Genomic DNA, 26,352 nt, shown 5'->3' with positions numbered 1-26,352 from the left:
ATTATTAGGCACACCATTATTACACAATGCCTAACGTGGCTTGCTTTATTCCACCGTATTGCAAGACTGCCCGAACAATATTCCTCGCGCTTCTCCCCCACGTCAACAGGTGACGTCACATACATACGGGTGCCCTTACATGCCAAACCGGTACATGACACCTCTGACCGTGGCTGTTTCACGCCATACAGTGCCTTTAGCTTGGTGGGCTGCTTTGTTTTTGTATTGTCCAATCATGCCTATATATAAGGAATCAATTTCACTTTCTAGATTATGCACTGTCTTTGTCTTGTAATTGCCGTTTTTTCAGTGCTTGATTTACATACCTTGGAAAAATGATTGTTCTTACCACATTTGTGGCACACTGCACCATAAGCTGGGCATTGACGGGGCTCATGTTTATTTCCACACTTGTGGCAGAGAGTTGTTGCTACATGCCTCTTGCTGCTCGTTTTGTTCTTGTTCCAGCTGCCCGTGCGCGTTTGCCCTGTTGCTTTCTTCAGTGCATCCACTGAGGCGTCTTGGACAACATGTGACGTCTGCATCGCTTGTATTTGTGACTTAGCGAGCTCGGCTGATCTACATATCTCTACGGCCCTGCGCAAAGTAAGCTCATTATCACGTAACAGTCTTTCTTTCAAACGGGCATCATTTATGCTGAACACCAGTGATTAAAGTGGGCCGGAGCTACCCGGATCCCGACACCGGCACTTCCCCTCCTCCCCCAAGTCAACCGGAGCTGAGATCCGGCACTCTGTAGACAGGAGTAATTTCAACCTTTTTGTCACAGTAAAATTTAAAACAAAAAACATGATGCAGCCAATTCACAAGCATCACAAAAAAAATCGCAAATAAAGTCGTTCTTCTATTTTTATACAACTTTACTTTTTCTAAAAGTTTGAATGATATCGCGTCCTCACGTGACCCGCACCTGCCTGCTGCGTGGCTTCACCAGACTTGACATCAAAAGAGACTGGCTTCACACTCACGGGTCAGGGTCAGTTCACCGCACCAGGCAGACAAGACTCGAGAGAGCGTCAACCTGCTACCTGCACTATTATCCTGGATTGGGAGGCATAAAGAGTGAGTATCTTCAGGGTATTTCCAATAGTATTTCCAATAGTTTTGTCTAGCTCTGCTGTGGTTTTCATTCAAGCAACTAACGTTAGCGAACTAACGTTAGCTAGCTAGCTAACTAGCTATCTTCCACCCGGTAACGTTGCTAGCTAGTTGCTGACGTTGCTGGCTAGTTGTTTGAATGCTGCTAGGCAAGCTAACTATCGGTAGCGTCCGGTAACGTTACCGGTAGCTAGCTAGTTATGTTTGTCCAACCTTAGCTCTGGCCATGCAATATTTTCATTCAAATAACTAACTAGCTAGCAAACGTTAGCTACCGGTAGCTATTATTAGCTAACAATGCTATCACTCCCGCACTTTCTCCCACCTCTCTAATACAGAGATCCCCCACTTACCAAATCCCACTTTAACCCCTGCTGAACACTAATTTATCCCTTATCATGTCATCTTCATGTCTGCCAAACTCACAGTCTTTGCTCTTCTGGCGCAGCTCTGTGATGAATCTGTCCACCGGTATTCCTGCTGACATCGTGTGCGACCAGAATTGATGGCGTTGGAACACGACGTTCTTCCGAGGGCTGCAGTAGTCCTTGAAGGCTTTCAGAACGTCCTCCATCGATTCGTCGTCTCTTTCTGGGATGACGGCGAGTGTGTTATACACTTCCAGCGCCTCCTCGCCGATGGTGTGAAGCAGAATGGCTATTTTAACCGTCTCTTCCTTATCCAACGCACCTGAAGCGGTCATGTACAGCTGGAAACGCTGCTCCCATCTTCTCCAGTTTTCTGCGACATTCCCGGTAAGTATCAGCGGTGGTGGCGGCTTGAACTGTTCCATATTTGTGCTCAGGCTAGCACGTGTTAGCTAGCTGCCTCAACTACCAGCGAACTCATTGAAGTACCGCCCTCGAATTATACCGTAACTCCGTCTTCTGACACCATGTTGTGACTTATCTTATGTACACTATTGTAGTGTTACTATTCGTGGGTTACTAACTTAATCACTATTATATATAAGTACACGGAGACGAGGATGCGGCACAAGTCTGATCGTTACTGACGGAGACATCACACACTACTAGGCTCGACCAGTGTATTACAGAACTCAGTAGTGGTGACAGTCCAACACAATCGAGCACCGAGTGCTCGATCCAATACACCACACTATTCTCCTCTGACCTCTGGCATCAACAAGGCATATTCGCCCACAGAACTACCGCTCACTGGATATTTTCTCTTTTTCTGACCATTCTCTGTAAACCCTAGAGATGGTTGTGCGTGAAAATCCCAGTAGATCAGCAGTTTCTGAAATACTCAGACCAGCCCGTCTGGCACCAAAAACCATGCCACGTTCAAAGTCACTTAAATCACCTTTCTTCCCCATTCTGATGCTCGGTTTGAACTGCAGCAGATCGTCTTGACCATGTCTACATGCCTAAATGCATTGAGTTGCTGCCATGTGATTGGCTGACTAGAAATTTGCGTTAACGAGCAGTTGGACAGGTGTGCCTAATAAAGTGGCCGGTGAGTGTATATTCAAACTACAACTGTGTCCAGTTGTCCTAAATAGATATATTTTGCATATTCTCCAACATGAAACTGCTGGTCTTTATCTGCTCGTTTTTGGTCTTAAACCAATCACATTTCACATTTACCAAAGTCCAAGTAGAACAGAAAAGAATAGAATAGGCTTTGTCAAAAGAAACACTCCCAGAATCCAGCAGGGGGCAGTGTCTGGCAAAATTATAACAGAGATACAGAGAGCGGGTTCAGGACCACTTGGGAACAGAAATGTGCTCAAGATTGATAATTAGACCATTGATCAGTCCAAATGACATGAACCACGTGAATTATCTTGTTTTTTTTATGGATGTGTTTTTGATCATGTTGTTTATTGTGTGTATTGATTTTTTTGATAAGCCCTTTTAACCATGTTTGAACTACACTTTTCTTTTTGTTGGTGTTTGGCCTGAGAATGAGATCAAAGTAAAGTTTCCATTCTTGGTTGGACAACAAAGCTCTATTCTGTTCTATTCTATTCTATTCTATTCTGTTCTATTCGTTATCAAAATGTAAAATTGATTGGTATCCGATAAGAAACAAAGTTTTAGCCGGTGTCGTGACACGTTGACATACCTTGTCAAATGTGTCACCGCGGCTCCAATTTATATTCACCATACCTCAAGACTTGACGCTAACGCGCGCATGCGCAGTAACACCTGGTGGGGCCCAATCTTGAAAGGTAGTGTTGGACCCAAAATATGATAATGGCCTGGTAAGCGTTCTATTAATCAATTGCTTATTATGAAACAACTTTAAAGTGACTGTAGCTAGTTAAAACTGAACACTAAGTTAATAAATAATTGGACAAGATACGTTTCCAGTTCAATCAATCAATCAATCAATCAATCAATCAATCAATCAATCAAGTCAAACTTTATTTTCATTGCTCCTTTCGTACATTAAAATACAACGAGTCAACGTGCACAGATAAGAATAATAAGAATATGAATGAAAATAAAATTGGGTTGCCACTTTTAACAGCAGCGTTAATAAGCCTCTGGGGTCGTTGGAGCCAATCACGGCTGAAGCAGGAGGGGTTCATGATGCTGAACGCACAAAGTTGCTCAGCGTCTTTATCATCCCCGCGTTCACATAATCACCGTCCGCCGTCTCTGCAACACCTCAGCTCCTCTTCGTCGTCCTCGTCTTCTTTTTTCTTATTTTTTAACTGCTCACCACTTTGAACGGCCAACTCGATCAACGCAGTCTTAAGAAGAAAGAAAAGCGTTTTGTCTGGACGGAACTAAAAGATGCTGGCGTGTACGGAGATGATCACTATGTGTCTGCAGTCGGCGAAGCAGCAGCAGCAGCAGCAGCAGCAGCAGCCGCCGCCGCCGCCGCTGCAGGGCACCGCGCACGGGCTGCCCATCTTCCACGATGTGAGTGCATCTCCGGCGTCGTCTCATTTGCGTGACTGCAAAGTTTGGCTTCGTGCACGTTTAGTGTGCTTCTCAACCGTTAAACCCCCGGTTCTGATTACAAATTAGCCTGACGAGCGAGTGCTGCAACACGGCAAGTATAGTCAACTATACGAAACTCGACTCTTAATTTACCGCTGAGCATCAAACTGTATGCAGATATCACGGAGCACAAATGTGAATCATACACAATTCATAATGAAACGGTTAGTCTTTGGCAAGTCACTGTTTGAACCCTTTTCTTTCTAGAAAATGCCATGTAAGTGGAACTATAAAATGTTGTAGGTCTCAAAGAATGCCTTAATGAGCTCCTCTATACAAATGCCACCCATTTACCCAAACTAGCGTGGTATTCAACCATTCACTTGACTGAAGAGAGAGAACAGAGAGAGAGAGAGAGGATGCTGCTTGTTTGCACACTTGCATAAGGGTGTGTGCTTGTGTGTGTGTGAGTGTGCGTGCGTGCGCGAGCGCACAAAAATAAACATGCATGTTTGTCTGTGCATATATGTGTACGTGATGTGTGTGTACGAGCACAAACGTGCGTGTTTGTGCATATGTATGTAATTGGTGTGTGTTTGTGTGCGTGTATGTGTTCGTATGAGCATAAACGCACGTCTTTGTGTGTACAGAGGTGTGTTGATGTGTATGTGTAACAAAGAGGACGGAGGAAAAGCTGCAGCTGTTGACTGCGTGATTAGGAGAGCTGCACAGATTATAGGGGCATTCGGAGAGTATCTAACTCCCCCTGTACCCTTTACACACGCACACGCACGGGCAGACACCTCTCCATCTGCATACACGCACAGATAGATGCAGGTTTTACCTCACTTTACAACCATAATATTGCAGCGAAATTCGGGGAGCAGCCGGGACGCGAACCCGGGTCTCCCGCACCACGGGCGACCACGTTAACCAGTCTACTAAAGGGTCCGACCCGTTAGCGAACGGGCTAGCGAGTCTAATCATTCGTGATCGTTACACTACCTCCCCTCCTTCGGGAAGCTGGCATACCAGCTCCTTCACGTCTTTGGGCGCATGCGTTTCCGATGGCCTCACGGTCTCTCCATCCCACTTCTGACACCAATGTAGCGAATTCAGGGGGCAGCCGGGAACCGCCGCAGCCGGGACGCGAACGCGGGTCTCCCGCACAACGGGCGACCACGTTAACCAGTCGACTAAAGGGTCCGACCCGTCAGACAACGGGCTAGCAAGTCTAGTCATTCGTGATCGTTACACTACCCACCTCCTTCGGGAAGCGCGTCCCTGCGCTTCAGCATACCAGCCGCACGCGCTTCCGATGGCCTCACGGTCTCACCATCCCACTTCTGACACCAATGTAGCGAAATTCGGGGGGCAGCCGGGAACCGCCGCAGTCGGGCCGCGATCCCGGGCCCCCCGCACCACGGGCGACCACGTTAACCAGTTGACTAAAAGGTCTGACCCGTTAGCCAACGAGCTAGCAAGTCTAGTCATTCGTGATCGTTACAATGTGTTAAGAAACATCAGTTACCCTATTAAAGACTATAAATCTCAATCCATTAGCATCCTTTACCCACCATCCATACGATAGCGACAATATCCACCATTATGACAACAGTGTTTCACGATGTGTCCTTGACTGGGCATCGCTGTCTATGTAGCCAACAAATGATAGAGTAGTCAGAAGAAAGCCAGTTAACAAAACCTAGTTTTTTACATCTCATTATATTAGTCCACTAACCTGAGAGAGCTGTGCTTCCAAATATGGCTTTCTACCTGCCCCCCCCACCACACACACACACACACACACACACACACACACACGTGTGCCCTCACACACCACTTACACACTCGGCTGGCTAAGTATGGCGAGGTTCAGATGCCATTAGGGAGGAAAACAATGACAGCCGTGCGTCTTGTGAACTTTGTGATTTATTACAAGCCCAGTGTTCAACATAAGTCATACATTTAAACAGTAAATATTCCCCTTGGATTGGACTTCACGGACTTTCTGAGACCCCTTTGTGCTGGCTGAAAGCTTCCTCCTCTCTCACATGTGCACACATATACATGGAGGCCCACAACGCCATCAGTGGGAGGAGTCACGTGCTTACACGTGGTTTGACGTGACGGCATCTCGCCAGTATCAGTGGATCGTTAAGTACGTTGGTAATTACTCATGTTATAGCCACACTTTTCCAATATTTTCTTTGTTTTGGATAAAAAGAGAGATGTAAGTGTAAACTACTAATAAGACACATTAGTCCCTAACTAACGGGTCTGACCCTTTAGCCGAGCGGTTAGTGATGTCGCCTTGTGGTGCAGTATACACCGTATCGAATCCCGCACCGGGCAAGAAAATAACCGGTTACATAAGGTACTCTTTGAAAAGATTTAAAGACTTTAAAGATTAAAAAAAATAAAACGCCTTTATTGTCCGGCCAGTTCAAAAGAACAATTTAAAAACACAGTGTAACGACAACGGATGACTAGACTCGCCAGCCGTTGACTGACGGGTCGGACCCTTCAGTTGACTGGTTAGCGCAGACTCGAGTTCGTTTCCCGGCTGCGGCGGTTCCCGGCTGCCCCCTGAATTCGCTACATTGGTGTCAGAAGTGGGATGGTGAGAACGTGAGGCCATGGTGAGGCCGTGAGGGAGCTGGTATGCTGAAGCGCGGGAACGCACTTCCCGAAGGAGCGGGGTAGTGTAATGACCACGGATGACTAGACTTGCTAGCCTTTGGCTAACGGGTCGGACCCTTTAGTCAACTGGTTACCGTGGTCACCGTCGCGTCCCAGCTCTGGCGGTTCCCGGCTCCCCCCAGAATTCACAACAATATTGCAGCGATTTCAGGGGACAGTCGGGAATCGCCGCGTCCGGGCGGGCGACGTTAACCAGTCAACTAAAGGGTCTGACTCGTTAGCCAAGTGCTAACATGTCTACTTATTCGTGTACGTTACACTACCCCTCTCTTTCGGGAAGCGCGTCCCCGCGCTTAAGCATATCAGTTCCTTCACGCCTCTGGCACTAATGTAGCGAATTGGGGGGGCAGCTCGGTACGCCGCATCCGGGACGCGAACCCATGGCTCCCACACTGCAAACGACTACGTTAACCAGATTAACGTTGTCGCCCGTGGTGCGGGAAATCCGGGTTCGCGTCCCGGTTGCGGCGGTTCTCGACTGCCCCTCTGAGTTCGCTGCATTGGTGTCAGAAGTGGGATCCCCGGCTGTGACGGTGCGGCCGGGGACGCCCTATCCCGAAGGGGGGGGTAGGTAGTGTAACGTAGACACATAGCCCTTGGCTAATGGGTCGGACACTTTAGTCGACTGGATAACGTTTTCGCCCGCGGTGCGGGAAGTCCGAGTTCGCGGTCCGGCCAGGCTGCCCCCCGAATTTGCTACAATATAGGCCAGCTCCCTTTTACCATTCTGTAGTAAAGCAGTTAAAGGTGTTGAACATGACTATAGTTGTCGTTGGTTTGTGCTTGTATTATTGGTGTGCATGTAAACACGTGCGAATTGTGCCAATTTCCCCAGGGCCTTTTTTTGCCCCCCCCCCCCCAACACACACACAGAAAAAAATGTTTAATTATGCATAGATGTGTCTTGTTGATTAGCCAGCACACTCCTGAGTTTGCCCACATAGACCGGTGAACATGTCCTGCTAAAACAAATCAATGATGATTATCTGGAATGGAAGTTAATATTTTCGGTTGCGTTGGGGAACAGGTCCGGTCCATACACTGAGAGCTGTGTCACACCGACTCTTAATATTCTGAGGCCACCCCGAACTCGTCTATGAGCACGCTGTCTCGGTTCGGATGGTTTGTTGACTATTCGTCTCAGTGAATCAGTATGAGCGCTTTTACTTTTTCATCTATTTTTTTGTATAATGTCTTGGTGACATTCTCCACCCATCCTGTCTGGATAAAGAGAAACTTTTAACCTGGCTAGAGAGTGAAAACTGAAAAGAAAATTTTCCCTTTTTTTTTTTTAACAAGAGATTTGGGGTGAATCCAACGCCGGGTTACGGACGCTTTTAAATCAGCTTCAGTCTGTCCTGGGGGGGATGGATGTTAGGTGTTTTGACGGGTCAAATAAAAACAAGTAAAACAGCTGCAAAGCTTGAGTTACTGTAAGTTAAAATCTGGTCCCTCTGATTTATTTTGATTTCTAATTTCCCAGTTAAACCAGTTAGCTATGTGGTTTGTCACAGGAAAGTGTAAAAACGTAGAATACTGGAAGCCATTACCAAAGCCTGCTCACGTCTATTGGACTTCTTCTTTGCTGTACAAAGCACCAAATGAACGGTCTGTGGGCCCATAGAATGGCCGCTGCAAGGCTCACAGATGGATTATGGGTAATAAGAAAGCACGAGCGAGTGAACCGTCGAGCCAAAAATGTCTGTTTCTGCTGTTAGTATGTCCTCTCACACTATAACCGACCGTTGACTGTCAGCATTTTTACAGTTTTGTGTCAAGAGCTGAATGCGTGATCTCTTAGAAGAGTAACGATGTTAATGCAACGTTGTATCTTCTATCAGTCTATTCATCTTGATTGATCTGATCACCGAGGAAAACGAAAAAGAAGCCATTTTGATTTCATAGACCCTAGACTGACATTCAAGCACGACTATCACAGAATCTCTTCTCCATACCAGCCGTAAATAGATTTATTTCCCCCTGATCCTTTGAATCTGTTAAAACGTGTATGAATGCTGGTAATTCTGGTCTATCAGTTAATTACAAAAAAAAGTTTATCCCATTTCTAGGCCGTGGAAAGGCCCAATGTAGCCATTACAAATAGAACCTATAACTCGCTGTAACATAAGACATGTTGTGTTGTAGCGTGCCGTATTTGATTGGTGGTCGTTCGAGGTTTATTGATTCTGTTATTGGTGAATCGGTTCATCTGGGCACAACGTTTGCTGACAGATACGTTTCATGACCTCTTTAGTCTCAACTGACTGCAGGTATCCCCACCCTTATAAACAATACAGTGGCATAACGACCGAAAACAACGATTGGTTTCATACGCAAATTGCCGTGACCATTAACTAGAGGTACAATGGCCATGTGTGTGCTATTCACAGAGGATTGGGAATAGTTGCAATCACAGCATTGTAAAATGGTGACAGCCCCCCCCTTCACATAGATGGGCTCATTGACTCCCCGTTCAAACCAGCGTTCCTCCCTATCAAGCATGTGCACATCCTCATCCTTGAAGGAGGGGCCACTGGCCTGTAGATAGATGGGTGTAGACTGCGGAGTCCTGGCCTGACGCGTTAGCTCTCCTGTGTTGTATCATCCTCTTGGCCGGTGTCTGTTTGGTTTCCCCAATGTTCAAGTCACAGCAATCCTCCCGGCACTTAACGGCGTATTGAGGAGTGATGCCTCCTAGTTTCTAGGATTACTGAGCATGCATAAGGACATGTCGTTGGTGGTTACTCTGCAACCTACCATGACAAGTAGGCTGACTAAACACATGTGTTGCATGAGCCTTAACAAAATAATATCCTTAATAATATACTTTATAGATATTATATCCTCTCTGGCAGACCTTATCTGTGAAGCACAACACATTGATTTTCAATAGCTTTGCTGAGATAAGCACACAACATACAGCAGATTTACGAGAACGTTCGATGTACGATTAAGCTCTTTGCTCTGTAACCAGGTTAGTTTTCGCAACGCGTGCCGGCACTTCCCTCACTTGAAAATTAGGACAGTTTTCCTCGGCCACGTACACATCGACTTGTGTAATGCACTTTTCAAACACTTTTACAAGGACGTATGAAGGTAATCTCTACATCAGATATAGGCGTACGTTGCTGGCATTTTCACTTTGTAATGAGCCAAGCAGCCCATGGGCATCTGAACAGCAGACAGAGAAACAGCTCAATACTTCAGAAGAGGCCCTGCAGAAAAAAAAAGGTCAGTGACAATCACTGAATTCACCTTCTGTACACCTCAGTTACGTGTTTCCTGTTCTGTGTTACAGAGTCTCGCTCGACTGCCAACTCTTTCTTTCTCTCTCTCCCTCCATCTCTCTCTCTCTCTCTCTCTCTCTCTCTCTCTCTCTCATTTTAATGATTTTCTTTAAAAAAAGAATAAACTCTTGAAGATGACTCATTTTGCCAGCAAACTCATTGGTATTCCCACCCCCAACTTATCCCATTGTGTCACCTCACCCCTGATCCGCAGAGCACTCGCAATCACACCTGACCCGGACCACCGGCACGCTGCCCCCCCTTCCTTCTGCAGGCAGGAACAGACTCCCCATGTGCAGGAAGGCCTGTCATAGCAAGAGCTTTGTTCCTACAGCCTTACGAGCTTTAAATAAATAACCTCCTCTTAAGTTGCAAGAAATCCAGCCTGTGGTGTGCAGAGTGTTGACCCTTGTGTTTGTCTCTGTTGTGTGACCCCTGTCATTATGTGTCCCTGTAAATCCCCTATACTATGTAGCATGATTCTCTATGTCTTGCTTGTTGGTGCTCTGTACACACCTACTGTGGAAAACAACTTCCTCCTTGAGGACAAATAAACTATCTATCTATCTATCTATCTATCTATCTATCTATCTATCTATCTATCTATCTATCTATCTATCTATCTATCTATCTATCTATCTATCTATCTATCTATCTATCTATCTATCTATCTATCTATCTATCTATCTATCTATCTATCTATCTATCTATCTCTCTTTCCCCACATCTCTCTTTCCTCCCTGTCCTCCTACATTCATCTTTTTCTCCCTCTCCCTCTTCTCGCTCTGTATCCTTCTCTCTGTCTGTGTATCTCTGTATCTGTCACTCTCTCTCTTACTGTCTCTCTCTCCATCTCTCTCTAACTTTGCATCCTTTCTGTCTTGGTATCTCTGTATCTCCCATCTCTCTCTGTATCAGCCTCTGTGTGTGTCTCTCTCTCCTCCTCTCTCTCTGTCTCTCTCTCCTTCCCCCCCCTCTCTCTATCACTTGTTATAGCTCTCACCTCCCCCTCTCCATTTTAACGTTTTTCTTTCCCTGCATCCCTCTCTCCCCCATCCTCCTCCTCCTCCTCGCTCTCTCTCTCTCTCTCTCTCTCTCTCTCTCTCTCTCTCTCTCTCTCTCTCTCTCTCTCTCTCTCTCTCTCTCTCTCTCTCTCTCTCTCTCTCTCTCTCTCTCTCTCTCTCTCTCTCTCTCGCTCACTCTCTCATCCTACTCTCGAGCTGGAGAAACACAATGCAGTAGTAATTAAGACCGGGCAAGTACAAAGGCAGTTAGGAGTGCTTTGCACAAGACATAAAAGACATTTAATAAGAAACACGGAGCAAGATAAAACGAGTTAAACAGAAACTATAAGATTAAAACCTGATACATTTTGAAGAAAGGAGAACAATGTCAGAGAAGCAGAAGAAAACTAAGCCCATCTCCACCAGAAATCCTTTGGACTTTTGCAGAAACTCCCCACGTCCCCAAAACCCCAAAAAGAAAAACAAAAGAAAAACAAAAACAAACTGAATGATGAGATAACGGGATGAATAAAATATGAACATTGACGTGCTTCTGTAGCTGCAGCCTTCCAGGTATAGATGGATAGACGACGTAGCAAAAAAAAGAAGTGTTGTAGTGAACAGTGTGTTAATAAAGCCCTGGAGTTTCCCACCGTCTCAACAGCTGCCACCGTGACATCTGCTCAGCACCGCTCTGGGAAGCACATCTGACCTTTCCTGGGCACACGGTGGATAACAACGCTTCATTGTCCGCTGAAACCAGAGAACCCATCGACACAGCTAGGAGACAGGACGCTCTAACCAAAACCAGTTGTTGATGGAAACTGTTGACTGTAAAAATATTACACGGATGAATGCATTATGTGTGTGGTGGTGGTGGGTGTGGGGGAGATGGGGGGGGTGTTAAGATGGAGTGCTGATGAAGAGGGAACGAGAAGGAGAGATTACAGTTACTATAATCGTCTCTGTCTCCAAATCTCAAATAAACATCTGGATGGTCATAGTTCGTTACTATTGTAGCGAATTCGGGGGGCAGCCCGAGAACCGCCCCAGCCGGGACGCGAACCCCTATCTCCTGCACCGCAAGCGACAACGTTAACCAGTCGACTAAAGGGTCCGACCCGTTAGTCAAGGACCAACGTGTCTACTTATCCATGCACGTTACACTACCCCCCTCCTTCGGGAAGCGCGTCCCCGCGCTTAAGCATATCAGCTCCTTCACGCCTCAGAGCGCCTACGCTTCCGATGGCCTTACGGTCGCTCCATCCCACTTCTGACACCGATGTAGCGAATTCGGGGGGCAGTCCGAAATACCGTCGCCACAACCGAGACGCGAACCCGTATCTCCTGCACCGCAAGCGACAACGTTAACCAGTCGACTAAAGGGTCCGACCCGTTAGTCGAGGACCAACGTGTCTACTTATCCATGCACGTTACACTATCATGCCATTAGCAGTATGCATTTTGATTGCAGCTGCATGTTGCTGTCTCATTGCCTTTCTCCCCCCCCCCCCATTTTTATCCCCAATTGCATCTGGCCAATTACCCCACTCTTCCGGGCCGTCCCGGTCGCTGCTCCACCCCCTCTGCCGAACCGGGGAGGGCTGCAGACTACCACATGCTTCCTCCGATACATGTGGAGTCGCCAGCTGCTGCTATTCACCTGAGAGTGAGGAGTTTCGCCATGGGGACCTAGCGCGTGGGAGGATCACGCTATATGGTTCGATGTTCCGGAAAACACTGAGGAAACTTAAAGATGCAACGCCAACCACTGGTGCTTTCCTTGTCTCCCCTGAAGACTAATTCCTGTTTCCCTAAGTAGCAAGTAGCATGTATCAACTCCGTCAGAATCTCACGATTTTCCCTCACCTTCGCATTGTGCGTGGAGACTTGCTGTTTTTCTCATCTCATCATCAGCCATCTCAGCTCAGGGGTTGGGTCGCAGTGGCAGCAAGCTAAGTAGGGCACTCTATAGACGTCCCTCTCCCCAGCAACACCCTCCAGCTCCTCCTGGGGGATCCCAAGATGTTCCCTGGCCAGATTGGACATGTAGTCCCTCCAGCGAGTTCTGGGTCTACCCCGGGGTCTCCTCCCAGTTGGACGTGCCCAGAAAACCTCCAAAGGAAGGCGCCCAGGAGGCATGCTAATCAGATGCCAGAACCACCTCAACTGGCTCCTTTCGACGCAAAGGAGCACCAGCTCTACTCTGAGCTCCCTCCAGATGTCCGAGCTCCTCATCCTATCTCTAAGGCTGAGCCCAGACACCCTATGAGGGAAACTCATTTCAGCCGCTTGTATCCGCGATCTCACCCTTTTGGTCACTGCCCAAAGCTCATGACCATAGGTGAGGGTTGGAATGAAGATTGACTGGTAAATTGAGAGCTTTGCCTTCCGGCCTACCCTGTGATTAAATGATCACAGGGTAGGCCTACCCTGACCACACATGTATGGTTGAGATGCATATTTTCCAAACACCACATCTCAGTTGCTTTCAAACCCCAAAGCACCCTGCGCCAGAAATTGGTCCACCCAGAGGATCGGGTCCCCCAGCACAAAGAGAGCAATATAGTGTACGCTGTTAAGTGCCAGGAGGATTGACGTGACTTGTACATTGGGGAAACCAAACAGACGCTGGCCAAGAGGACGGCACAACACAGAAGAGCTAACACGTTAGACCAGGACTCCACAGTCTACACCCATCTACAGCCCAGTGGCCACTCTTTCAAGGCTGAGGATGTGCACATGCTTTGATAGGGAGGAACGCTGATTTGAACAGGGAGTCATCTATGTGAAGAGGGAACGACCATCCCTGAACTGAGGAGGGGGCCTAAGAGTACATCGTTCGCCATCTTACAATACTGTGATTGCAACTACTCCCCAGTCCTCTGTGAATAGTACACATGGCCAGTGAAACTCTAGTTAATGGTCATGCCTGTTTGCATATGAAACCAAGCGATGGTTTCGGTCATTATGCAACTGTGCCATTTATAAGGCTGGGGGATACCAGCCGTCAGTTGAGACTGACGAAGTCACTTAGATGAGTGATGAAACGTTTCTCCCACTAAACGTTGTGTCCAGATGAACCGATTCACCTTTCTGTGACTTTACAATGGAGAATCCACCGCTCCTTCACATAATAGGTGGAAGGAAAGTGGTAAAATGCACATCGATTCATCCTCGGTTCACCGGTGATGGCAGTCAAGACCAAAACAATACATCGTAGTGAAATTACTAAATTATCTTATCCAAAGAGTTTAGCTAGCTATAAAGCTTCACCAGTACATTCAACAGAATTTTAAGCTCCGTGATTAGATGTTTCTTGAGCACAATGCACGCTGTGACTTGTAGTTGACTTTCCTGTTATGTACAGGCTTGTACCTTTGACTTTTTTCCAAGGAGCCAAGATTTTTTCAAAGTATTTGCTAATTGTTTGTTCAGATGATTCAACCGGGGGTTTCATGACCATCCAACTGTTACAAATGCAAAAACAGCCAGTCTTGTGACGTTGTTTATTGGAAAAATAAATGTGATTTTTTTATTCCGGTAACCAAGACCCCCGGATTGATATAACTCAACCCACTCCTCCACTTTATTATTTTTGTTGCATCAGTTGTAATGGGACTGCCCCTTTACAATCACCGTTGTTTTAATTCTTCTATTCTTGATTTTAGTCGTTTTGATGTTCGCATCACACTTTATGCATGATACTTTGTGAAACTTTGTCTGACCCACTGTGATATCTCTTTTTATGTGTTTATTTTGTTTTTAATTCTACTTAATTCTACCATAAATTATTCTAATGTGTTTGTTTTGGGGGGAAAATGTGCGACACAAATCGGTAAAGACAGAAAGACAACACCTACTTGACCCTTTTTTTTTTTTAATTGTCTCCCCGGCCGTGTGTGCTGTGGAGAGGATATAAATGACCGGCTCTTGTGTTAGTCATGACTGAAGCTGAGAGCAGACTGACACTGAAAGATCACAGGGGGCAGAACAGGAGACCTTGAACTTGTTGACATATGGAAAATGATAGCGAGGACAGCCGCACAGTGTTATTAATAACTTGTAGGTCAAAACTGACAAGGCTGTTACTCCTCTCTCCAGCGATGGAGGCCAGACTGTGGGCGATGATTGGATGGAGGGTTAGGCTGGTGAGATAATAGGATGCTAGATAGATAGATAGAGAGATATTCTTTATCATCCTTCTTGAGGAAATTTGCTGCTACAACCTGTACATGACAATACAGGTTTACCTTATATATATATATATATATGACTTTGTTAAACACTCAATGGTAGGGACAGTGCTCAACAAACAAGGAGCAAACTACTCAAGTTAGTCAAATAATTCTCTATGAGACAGTACAAGCCTGTTTCATGCCATAAGCAATCATCAGCTCTCAGTTGAGTGGTCATAAGCAATCACTGACAATTGATTGATAACTTGATTGATTGACAACTCAACTTACAAATGTCAATTGAGTTCTCATAAGCAATCATTGACTTTGCAAATGGATTGATTGACAACTCACAACTTGATTGATTGAAAACTCAGTTGACAATTGAGTTGTCATAAGAAATCATTGACAGCTGATGATTGCTTCTGGCATGAAACAGGCTCGTACTGTCTCATAGAGAATTTACTTGACTAACTGGATTTTATATATATATATACACTACCGTTCAAAAGTTTGGGATCACCCAAACAATTTTGTGTTTTCCATGAAAAGTCACACTTATTCACCACCATATGTTGTGAAATGAATAGAAAATAGAGTCAAGACATTGACAAGGTTAGAAATAATGATTTGTATTTGAAATAAGATTTTTTTTACATCAAACTTTGCTTTCGTCAAAGAATCCTCCATTTGCAGCAATTACAGCATTGCAGACCTTTGGCATTCTAGCTGTTAATTTGTTGAGGTAATCTGGAGAAATTGCACCCCACGCTTCCAGAAGCAGCTCCCACAAGTTGGATTGGTTGGATGGGCACTTCTTGCGTACCATACGGTCAAGCTGCTCCCACAACAGCTCAATGGGGTTCAGATCTGGTGACTGCGCTGGCCACTCCATTACCGATAGAATACCAGCTGCCTGCTTCTGCTCTAAATAGTTCTTGCACAATTTGGAGGTGTGTTTAGGGTCATTGTCCTGTTGTAGGATGAAATTGGCTCCAATCAAGCGCTGTCCACTGGGTATGGCATGGCGTTGCAAAATGGAGTGATAGCCTTCCTTATTCAGAATCCCTTTTACCCTGTACAAATCTCCCACCTTACCAGCACCAAAGCAACCCCAGACCATCACATTACCTCCACCATGCTTAACAGATGGCGTCAGGCATTCTTCCAGCATCTTTTCATTTGTTCTGCATCTCACAAACGTTCTTCTTTGTGATCCAAACACCTCAAACTTGGATTCATCTGTCCACAACACTTTTTTCCAGTCTTCCTCTGTCCAATGTCTGTGTTCTTTTGCCCATCTTAATCTTTTTCTTTTATTGGTAGTCTCAGATATGGCTTTTTCTTTGCCACTCTGCCCTGAAGCCCAGAATCCCGCAGCCGCCTCTTCACTGTAGATGTTGACACTGGTGTTTTGCGGGTACTATTTAATGAAGATGCCAGTTGGGGACCTGTGAGGCGTCTGTTTCTCAAACTAGAGACTCTAATGTACTTATCTTCTTGCTCAGTTGTGCAACGCGGCCTCCCACTTCTTTTTCTACTCTGGTTAGAGCCTGTTTGTGCTGTCCTCTGAAGGGAGTAGTACACACCGGTGTAGGAAATCTTCAATTTCTTAGCAATTTCTCGCATGGAATAGCCTTCATTTCTAAGAACAAGAATAGACTGTCGAGTTTCAGATGAAAGTTCTCTTTTTCTGGCCATTTTGAGCGTTTAATTGACCCCACAAATGTGATGCTCCAGAAACTCAATCTGCTCAAAGGAAGGTCAGTTTTGTAGCTTCTGTAACGAGCTAAGTTGTTTTCGGATGTGTGAACATGATTGCACAAGGGTTTTCTAATCATCAATTAGCCTTCTGAGCCAATGAGCAAACACATTGTACCATTAGAACACTGGAGTGATAGTTGCTTGAAATGGGCCTCTATACACCTATGTAGATATTGCACCAAAAACCAGACATTTGCAGCTAGAATAGTCATTTACCACATTAGCAATGTATAGAGTGTATTTCTTTAAAGTTAAGACTAGTTTAAAGTTATCTTCATTGAACAGTACAGTGCTTTTCCTTCAAAAATATGGACATTTCAATGTGATCCCAAACTTTTGAACGGTAGTGTATATATATATATATATATATATATATATATATATATATATATATATATATATATATATATAAAATATCAATATCAACGGCTTTAAGCCATTTGGTCATTGGTCGACAAGAATATTAATTACTCTATTTCATGAAAAATCCTCAGGAAGAACAATGCAATTAACAGCAAAAGATGTAACCTATGCTTGGCAGAGAAATATTTCATTATTTGCAAGCCTGATATGTCCACCTTGAACAGTAGAAATGACTTGGCCACCAGCTGTAGACACAGAAAAAATATTTGCTTTGTAACTACAAGTAAAATAATATCTTTATTACCCCCCACCCCCATTAGATAGTAATACTACTAATAATAAATCTAACTTATATAGCGCTTTTCTAACACTCAAAGTCACTTTACAATAAACGGGGTGAAACAAGACAGCAGATAAACATAACACAGACATACAGGGGTGGATGGGGAAGGGGGGGGGGCTACGAGAGGGAGAAGCGGCAGCCACACACGACGCCAGCAGTACTCCCCCACTTAAACACATACAAAAGGGAGAGAGAAAAAAAGAACAACAGCACTGTAGACGTTAATTTTCTGTAGGGGTTTACTCCCATAGCCTAGTCTTCTCCCGAGGTATCCACCAGGCAGTGGCACTATTTAACCCATAGCTGAGGGCTGGTTCATAGGCATCAGGGAATATCCACACACCGGTGGGCCTGCGTACCACACATCTAGGGGCCAGACCTCCTCCGAGTCCCTTGTAGTTCAGCCAGGGTCCAAGGTGTACCCAGTTACCGTGTGTCACCATGAGGAGGCGCTACATAGGGCTTGCTGTTGGAGAGGCTATGTACTGGCAGGGAGAGACTTACGTGCTCGGCTCTCCTGTTCGCATCTCTGCTAGCCAGCGGTGAAGGTTGAGAGTTACCATTATCCAAACTGCTTATCCTGCTCTCAGGGTCGCGGGGATGCTGGAGCCTATCCCAGCAGTCACTGGGCGGCAGGCGGGGAGACACCCTGGACAGGCCGCCAGTCCATCACAGGGCCGAGACACACACACACATTTACACCTAGGGACAATTTAGTATGGCTGAGTCACCTGACCTACATGTCTTTGGACTGTGGGAGGAAACCGGAGCACCCGGAGGAAACCCACGCAGGCACGGGGAGAATATGCAAACTCTACACAGAGGACGACCTGGGATGACCCCCAAGGTTGGACTACCCCGGGGCTTGAACCCAGGACCTTCTTGCTGTGAAGCGACCGCGGTAACCACTGTGCCACCGTGCCGCCCCTTTAAATCCTTGCTTTTTCAAAACAGGCCCCAACTGTTATATTCTTTGGTAGAATAACCACACGAAGTATAGCTTAATAAACGTTACTAAAAGAATTGCAAGGCAGACCGTTAGCTTCCAACATACTCTGACAGGTTCTCGGCAGCAACTCACAACAACATTCAAAGAGTCAACCTAACCTACTGTTACTAGTGGCCTAAGAATACAGCGCCCCCTAGCGGTTGGCAGTATAAAACTCAAGTATTATAGGGTAACTAGATTACTGAACACAACATTTCCCCTTTACTTAAAATAATTGCTCGTCTTTGCATAACACTATCAATAACAATAACATCTACTTGTATTATTTCTTTACGCTATCACAATGTACGTATAAGCTTTAACAACAAAAATGCTTATTAGTTTTTTTTTCACAATAACCAGGGGTTTCCAGATGGCAATCACAATTACCTAATAGTGCTCACATTTAACCAAATAATCTCAGTATTTTTCATTACAACACAGTAAGAACATGTTTTTTTTTCTTCTATGAAATCTCATAGTCCTCCATTTCTCCACTGCCCAGACGCACGCAAGAGCCTCTTTCTCTACAGTGGAGTATTTCCTCTCTGTTGAAGTCAGTGAACGTGACGCAAACGCCACTGTGCGTTCTGTGTGGTCTGGATGCATCTGGGTGAACACAGCTCCCAGTCCGTAGTCGGAGGCGTCAGTCGAAATTATGGTTGGGAAGTCCGGATTGAATAGAGCAAGCGCCGGGCTGTCCACCAGCAGCTGTTTCACATTCAGGAAGCATTTCTGAGTCTCTTCAGTCCACTCGAATGTGCCCTCTTGTCGCAGACAGGCACGGAGGGACTCTACCTCTGTAGCGTAGCTGGGTATAAACTTTGCATACCACGAGAGCATACCAAGGAAGGAGCGGAGGCTGCCCGCATCTTTGGGAGCCGGGGCCTGAGTAATGGCCTGCAAGTGCTCTGTGTCAGGCTCGAGGCCTTTTGCTGTCACCAGGTGTCCCAGGAACTTCAGACTGGCTTGGCGGAAGTGGCACTTCTTTTCGTTCAGCCACAGGCCTGCTCCTTCCAGCCGTTGTAGGACAGTTTCCAGAGCTGTGTCATGCTCCTGTGCTGTGCGCCCGTAGCAGATGATGTCATCCAGGTAGTTCTGAACATTAGGCACACCCTTCAACACTGTCTCCATCAACTTTTGAAAGGCTGAAGGGGCTGAAGTCAGGCCGTAGGGAACTCTGCAGAACCGAAACAGCCCATCATGTGTGATGAAAGCTGTTAAATCCCGACTTTCGGGATGCAGCGGCACTTGGTGATATGCACTCTCCAAATCAATAGTTGAGAACACAGTAGCACCTGTCAGTGTAGAGAGTAGTTCCTCCATGTGAGGAAGGGGGTAGCTATCCACTACAATCCCTTTGTTGGGTTCTCGAAGGTCCACACACATTCGAATCCCTCCTGTTTTCTTCTGTGTGGCCACAATAGGTGAGATCCCTGGCGAAGCATCGATGCGCTCTATCACACCAGCTGAGAGGAGACGATTCAGCTCCGCTGACACATCAGCTCGCACGGAGAAAAGAAGGCGTCTCAGTTTCTGACGCACTGGCACAGCGTCCGGTGACACTCTCACTTTATGCATGAAACCTTTTGCACAGCCTACGGTTGCAGGTGAGGCTGGCTGGGTGGTGAGACATCCCACTGACACTGCAGCGGCGGGCAGAGATGGAGGTGCTGCGGATGGCGGATATACCGCATTACCTTTGATGCGCAGGCAGAGAGCGGATATGAGATCTCTCCTCATAAGTGCAGTCCCTGAGTCCACTACATAGAAGCTGGCTGGCCCTTTTTTGCCATACATGTGGACGGTTGCTTCCATGCAGCCCAGCATGTTGATAGGGGTCCGTGAGTATGTCACTAGACGGACTGAGGATTGTTGTAGAGGAGCTTCTTTGAAGTGCTCCTCGTAGATGCATTGAGGTAAAACAGACACTGAAGCACCGTATCCACCGTTAGTTTCACTGTCTTCACCACTTTCGCTGTTTGAATGTCCACTGAACACTGTATCTTATCAGGGGTGTCTGTTCCTTCCACAAGCAGGAGTGTATATTCAGGCATTTCAACCTCCTTCACTGAATGAGTCTGCTGAGACTGCTTACACACACGGGCAAAGTGTCCTTTTTTATTGCAACCTCTGCATGTTGCTTTAGCAGCTGGACATTCCTGTGAGTTAGCAAGGTGTTTCTCTGAACCACACCGGTAGCAGGTACGTGAGGAGGAGGCTGTAGCAGATTTCTGAGCAGACTTTGCATATGCGCCCTTGTGTGGCTTTCCCTGGCCGCGTGCAGTTTTCTGGGTCTGCACAACTTGTACTGGTATTTGCTGCTGACCTGCCATAGACTTAGCTTGTAGGGTAGCTGCTTCACACTGTGTAGCTATGGTAATAGCATCGGCTAACGTCAGGCTTGTCTTTAGCAATAACCTCTCTCTAATGCGAGGGTTAGCTACATGCTCCACGAGCTGATCTCGAATCATGTCATCCGTGTTTGGAAATTCACACGTTGCAGCCAGTTCTCTTGATGCAGCAATGTATTGCACTATGGATTCTTGTGCTCCCTGCACTCTTTTTCTGAAAGCATGCCGCTCCACAACTATGTTCACCGTCGGCGTAAAATGGCCCTGTAATGCCGTAATGGCGGATGCTAAATCCGGACCTGTGTCCGGCAATGTATGGAAGATCCGCTGTCCTTCCGAGCCCAAACAACGCAGAAGCAGTGCTCCTTTCCTTGCCTCAGGCCACGCGTTTCCACTTGCATTGATCACGAGAAGGTAATTCTCGAACATCTTCACCCACGTGTTGAAAAGTATCGCCGGTTCTCCCAGGCACGGCAAAAAAAGGTCTGGAAACGGTGCATTGGCCATCTTGTCCGTTTTAAAGTATGCACGTCCGTCTCGTCGCCAATTTGTTATATTCTTTGGTAGAATAACCACACGACGTATAGCTTAATAAACGTTACTAAAAGAATTGCAAGGCAGACCGTTAGCTTCCAACATACTCAGCAGCAACTCACAACAACATTCAGAGTCAACCTAACCTACTGTTACTAATGGCCTAAGAATACAGCGCCCTCTAGCGGTTGGCAGTATAGAACTCAATGTAATATAGGGTAACTAGATTACTGAACACAACACCAACCCCTACCCCATTGGTTGTAATAGTTCAAATGCTTTCTATCCTCTCACTGGTTGCTGTCCACCAAAATTAGGGGTGTGACGCGGGGCGACCATAACATTTGTTGACTGTGTGTTCTTCTTTGTTGTTTAATCACATTGGCAGCTGATGAGTGCGGAGGCACGAAACAAGCTTGTACTGAAATGCGTTAAAGTTTTTTTCCTACATCTATCTTAATATTCTGCTCCTCGTTTTTTGAGCACTTTTATCTACACCATTGACAGTTTCCAGAAAAAAAACCGCTATCTACCTATCTATATCTCTATCTATCTATATATACATACATATACATATACATACACACACACACACACACACACACACGCGCACACACACACACATATATATATATATATAGTGTGTGTGTGTGTGTGTGTTTGTGTGTGTGTGGGTGTGTACATACACATACACTGTCCTATATAGAGCATCTTCCTGCCCTCCAACTATAAAATATTGGTTTGGGCCTTGGGTGCAAGTGGAGATGGATGGATGGATGGATGGATGGATGGATGGATGGATGGATGGATGGATGGATGGATGGATGGATGGATTGATTGATTATAGAATAGACAGCATAAGCACATTATCTGCATTGTGTGCTAAACCACTGCTTCCCAGCGTTGTTCAGTATAGAAAGAGTGATTGGAGGGCTGTGTTGAATTGGTCCAGAAATGCCACACTTTCTAGCTTAAGGAGCTAAACAAGTTATGTGAATTTGTACACAAAATTCTGAGAGAAGGTTTCAACTATAAATTCTGATGAAACGCCAGTGGGGTTATTTTCAATACAAGCCTAGAAATACATTTTCATAGCAAAGTCAAAGTTCTCAGCAGCCGTCTTTTTTATAAATTGCCATGGCTGCCTCATCATCTGCATCTTATTTCCCCGAGAGAATCCCTTTAAGAAATAACCTCTTTTTTCTTCTTTTTTTTTCCAGATTTTTCGGCGAGCGGACAAAAATGGTGAGTAAACAATAAACAACACAACACCTCTGGCCGTGAAACATTTCTCACAGTTCCACAACACTTATCTTGTTGAGTCTACTACAAACTGGGTGGGGAGAAAGGAGCTCTGCATGAATGACCTGTCAAACCAAGCTCCTTTTCCCCTCTCCACGCTCTAACAAGTTTCTCCACCCAATTAAAATTATGTTGAGATGTTGGATTATAGCACTAAGTGGAGGATGGTGTCACACAAAATTATGCCTTCTTTGTTAGTTTAGAAACTGAGCACACTTTGTTACTAATATGAGTCCTGTGAATGTGGGCTGGGGCCACGTTCTTCAGCCGACTTTTTTTTTCTCCAGACAATTTTGGTATTGTTCACCTGACAGTACTGGTAATAAACAATTAATAAAATACCTTCTTTGGCAAGTTTACACAAGTTAAACACCATTTTCTTGTTTTGGGAAATGCCAGCTTTCTAATTTCATACATGCATCCAGCTTTCTAATTTCATACATGCATTCACGGGCACTCTCGAGATCATGATGCCTCTCTTGCATATCCTCTTGCCCTCCTTGTTGATCCACTGCACTTCCTGATTCACTATCCTGGCATCATCCTACTACCTTCTCTCTCTCTCTCTCTCTCTCTCTCTCTCTCTCTCTCTCTCTCTCTCTCTCTCTCTCTCTCTCTCTCTCTCTCTCTCTCTCTCTCTCTCTCTCTCTCTCTCTCTCTCTCTCATTTTTTTCATTCATTGTCTCCCCAAAGTACTCCTTCCACCTTCTCAACACACCCTCCTAGCTTCATCACCCCAACCTGCTGCACATCCTTCCCAGCTTGGTCCCTCTGTCTAGCCAATCTGAACAAGTCCTTTTCTCCTTCCTTAGTGTCCACCCTCTCATACATATACCTTTTCTTTTGTCTTCACCACCTCTCGCTTCGCTTTACGCCGTATCTCCTTGTACTCCTTTCTACATCTTTCTGACGATCCCACTTCTTCTTCACCAACCTCTTCATCCGTATACTTTGCTGTACTTCCTCATTCCACCACCAAGTCTCCTTGTTATCCTTCCTCTGTCCAGATGACACACCAAGTACCTTCCTAGTTGTCTCCTTCACCATTTCTGGAGTAGCTGCCCAGCCATCCGGCAACTCTTCACTACCACCCAGTGCCTGTCTTAGCTCTTCCCTGAACTCCACACAACAGTCTTCCTTCTTCAACTTCCACCATTTGATCCTTGGCTCTGCCTTCACTCGCTTCCTCTTCTTGGTCTACAAAGTCATCCTACAGACCACCATCCAATGCTCCCTAGCTACATTCTCCCCTGTCACCATCTTGCAGTCTCCAATCTCTTTCAGATTGCACCTCCTGCATAAAATATAGTCCACCTGTGTGACCTTTCCTCCACTCTTGTACATCACCCTTCTTGAAATACATATTCACCACAGCCATTTCCATCCTTTTCGCAAAATCCACCATCTGTCCTTCCACATTCCTCTCCTTTACATCATACCTGCCCATCAACTCCTCATCACCTCCATTCCCTTCACCAACATGCCCATCGAAATCCGCTCAAATCACCACTCTCTCCTCCTTGGGTACACTCTCCACCACTTCATCCAACTCACTCCAGAATTCTTCTTTCTCTTCCATCTCACACCCAACTTGCGGGGCATATGTGCTGATAACATCACACCTTCGATTTCCAGCTTCATACTGATCACCCTGTCTGAAACTCTCTTCACCTCCAACACACTCTTGACATACTCTTCTTCCAGGATACCCCTACCCCATTTCTCCTGCCATCCACACAATGATAGAAGAGTTTGATTGCACCTCCGATGCTCCTGGCCTTACTCCCCTTCCACCTGGTCTCTTGCACACACAGTATACCTACCTTTCTTCTCTCCATCATATCAGCCAGCTCTCTCCCTTTACCAGTCATAGTGCCAACATTCAAAGTTAAGACTCTCACCTCCACACTCCTACCCTTCCTCCTTTCCCACTGCCTCTATGTATGCCTTCCCCCTCTCCTTCTCCTTCCCCAACAGTAGCATAGTTTTCACCGGCACCCTGCTGGCCAACAGTACTAGTGGTGGTTGTTGGTAACCTTGGCCTTAACCAATCCGATATGTAAATCTAATTTATAATCCACATATTTGATTTGGCAAAGGTTTTACTCCGGAAGCCCTTATTGACACAACTCTCCCCATTTATCCAGGCTTGGAACCAGCACTAAGAATACACTGGCTTGTGCATCCCCAGTGGCTGGGTTATGATGCCTGTCTTGCAGATACACACACACACATATATTTCACCTTTTTAAGGTAATGTTCAAGCACTGTATCATGCAGTTCAACACAATAAAGGCTTGTTGTGTCGTTGAATATAAATCCTAAATGTGTTGCAGTATTATGTAGTAGTATGCAGTTGAATGCAGTATTGTGCATTTTTAGGCAGTAGTATGGAGTCTAATGCAGTATTATGTGGTATTATGCATTACCATGCAGTAGTATGCAGTGTTATGCATTAGGATGTGTAGTGTGCAGGATTAATTGGCAGTATGCCGTCATATGCAGTACTATTATTATGTGGTATTATGCATTAGCATGCATTAGCATGGCATTAGCGTGCTGCATTATGTGGTATTATGTGGTACTGTATATTAGTATGGGGTATCACTGTCACCTGACTATGTTATCAAAAGATCACAAGTTTAAGTAGGCTATAAAATGACAGTATGGAATTTTAACACTACACTATGTGACATTAGGCCTGTAACCCTTAGGACTGTCATTCATCAATAATGTCTGTCATAATACTGTCACAATTCGAGACATGAAGAGTCAAGAAACTAAAAATTGAAAATATAAACTGCGTTAATGTACATGCAGTATTTTCACATATGGCTGTGGGTACCTGTGTGCAGTATTATGTGGTATTATGCATTATTATGCAATATTATGAGATAGCACACGGGATTATATGGTAGTCTTCACTAGTATGAGATAGTATGCAAAATTATGCAGTATTGTGCAGTAGTACGTATATGGTGTTTAGTTAGACCATGTAGTATAGTATTTATATCTTTTCTAGTAGCTCATGTCTTCTGATGCTGTAGCCGAAGCAGTCCTGGCCATGCTCTGTACTCCTCTCTTCAATATCAAATGAAATAATAATGTGTCAAAGCAATTGAAGCTACGGTGGACATCAGCAGGCCAATATAGCAGTAACAGGGGTCATAATTAACACTCCACCAAACGACTATTCTCCACAGCCCTTAACCTTTAATGTGGCCATCACCGCTAGAGATTAAGTTGTCTGTGGCTTCCAGTCAAACACATTCAGAGCAAGGTTTTCATTATAATGAGCACAGCTGAAATGACTGCCGTTGCTGAAATGGCTTCAGAGAGATTACGGTAGAGAGAGAGAGAGAGAGAGAGAGAGAGAGAGAGAGAGAGAGTGAGAGAGAGAGAGAGAGAGAGAGAGAGAGAGAGAGAGAGAGAGAGAGAGAGAGAGAGAGAGAGAGAGAGAGAGAGAGAGAGAGAGAGAGAGAGAGAGGGAGAGAG

The 26,352-nt window shown here is 45.5% G+C and overlaps 1 protein-coding gene across 1 annotated transcript in view; it reads left to right on the top strand.

The window, feature by feature from the left end:
- The first annotated feature begins 3,887 nt into the window (after window positions 1–3,887).
- necab3 (N-terminal EF-hand calcium binding protein 3) overlaps window positions 3,888–26,352 on the top strand; it is a 103,900-nt gene continuing 81,435 nt past the window's right edge. Inside the window, exons 1-2 of the mRNA XM_056274803.1 lie at window positions 3,888–4,016; window positions 22,776–22,800. Of these exons, the coding sequence (XP_056130778.1) occupies window positions 3,888–4,016; window positions 22,776–22,800 (154 nt within the window). The remainder of the gene's footprint in view (window positions 4,017–22,775; window positions 22,801–26,352) is intronic.

The sequence above is a fragment of the Lampris incognitus genome, chromosome 2 (assembly GCF_029633865.1).
Source record: "Lampris incognitus isolate fLamInc1 chromosome 2, fLamInc1.hap2, whole genome shotgun sequence".
Lineage (NCBI taxonomy): Eukaryota > Metazoa > Chordata > Actinopteri > Lampriformes > Lampridae > Lampris > Lampris incognitus.
This window is presented reverse-complemented; position numbering and strand designations above follow the sequence as displayed.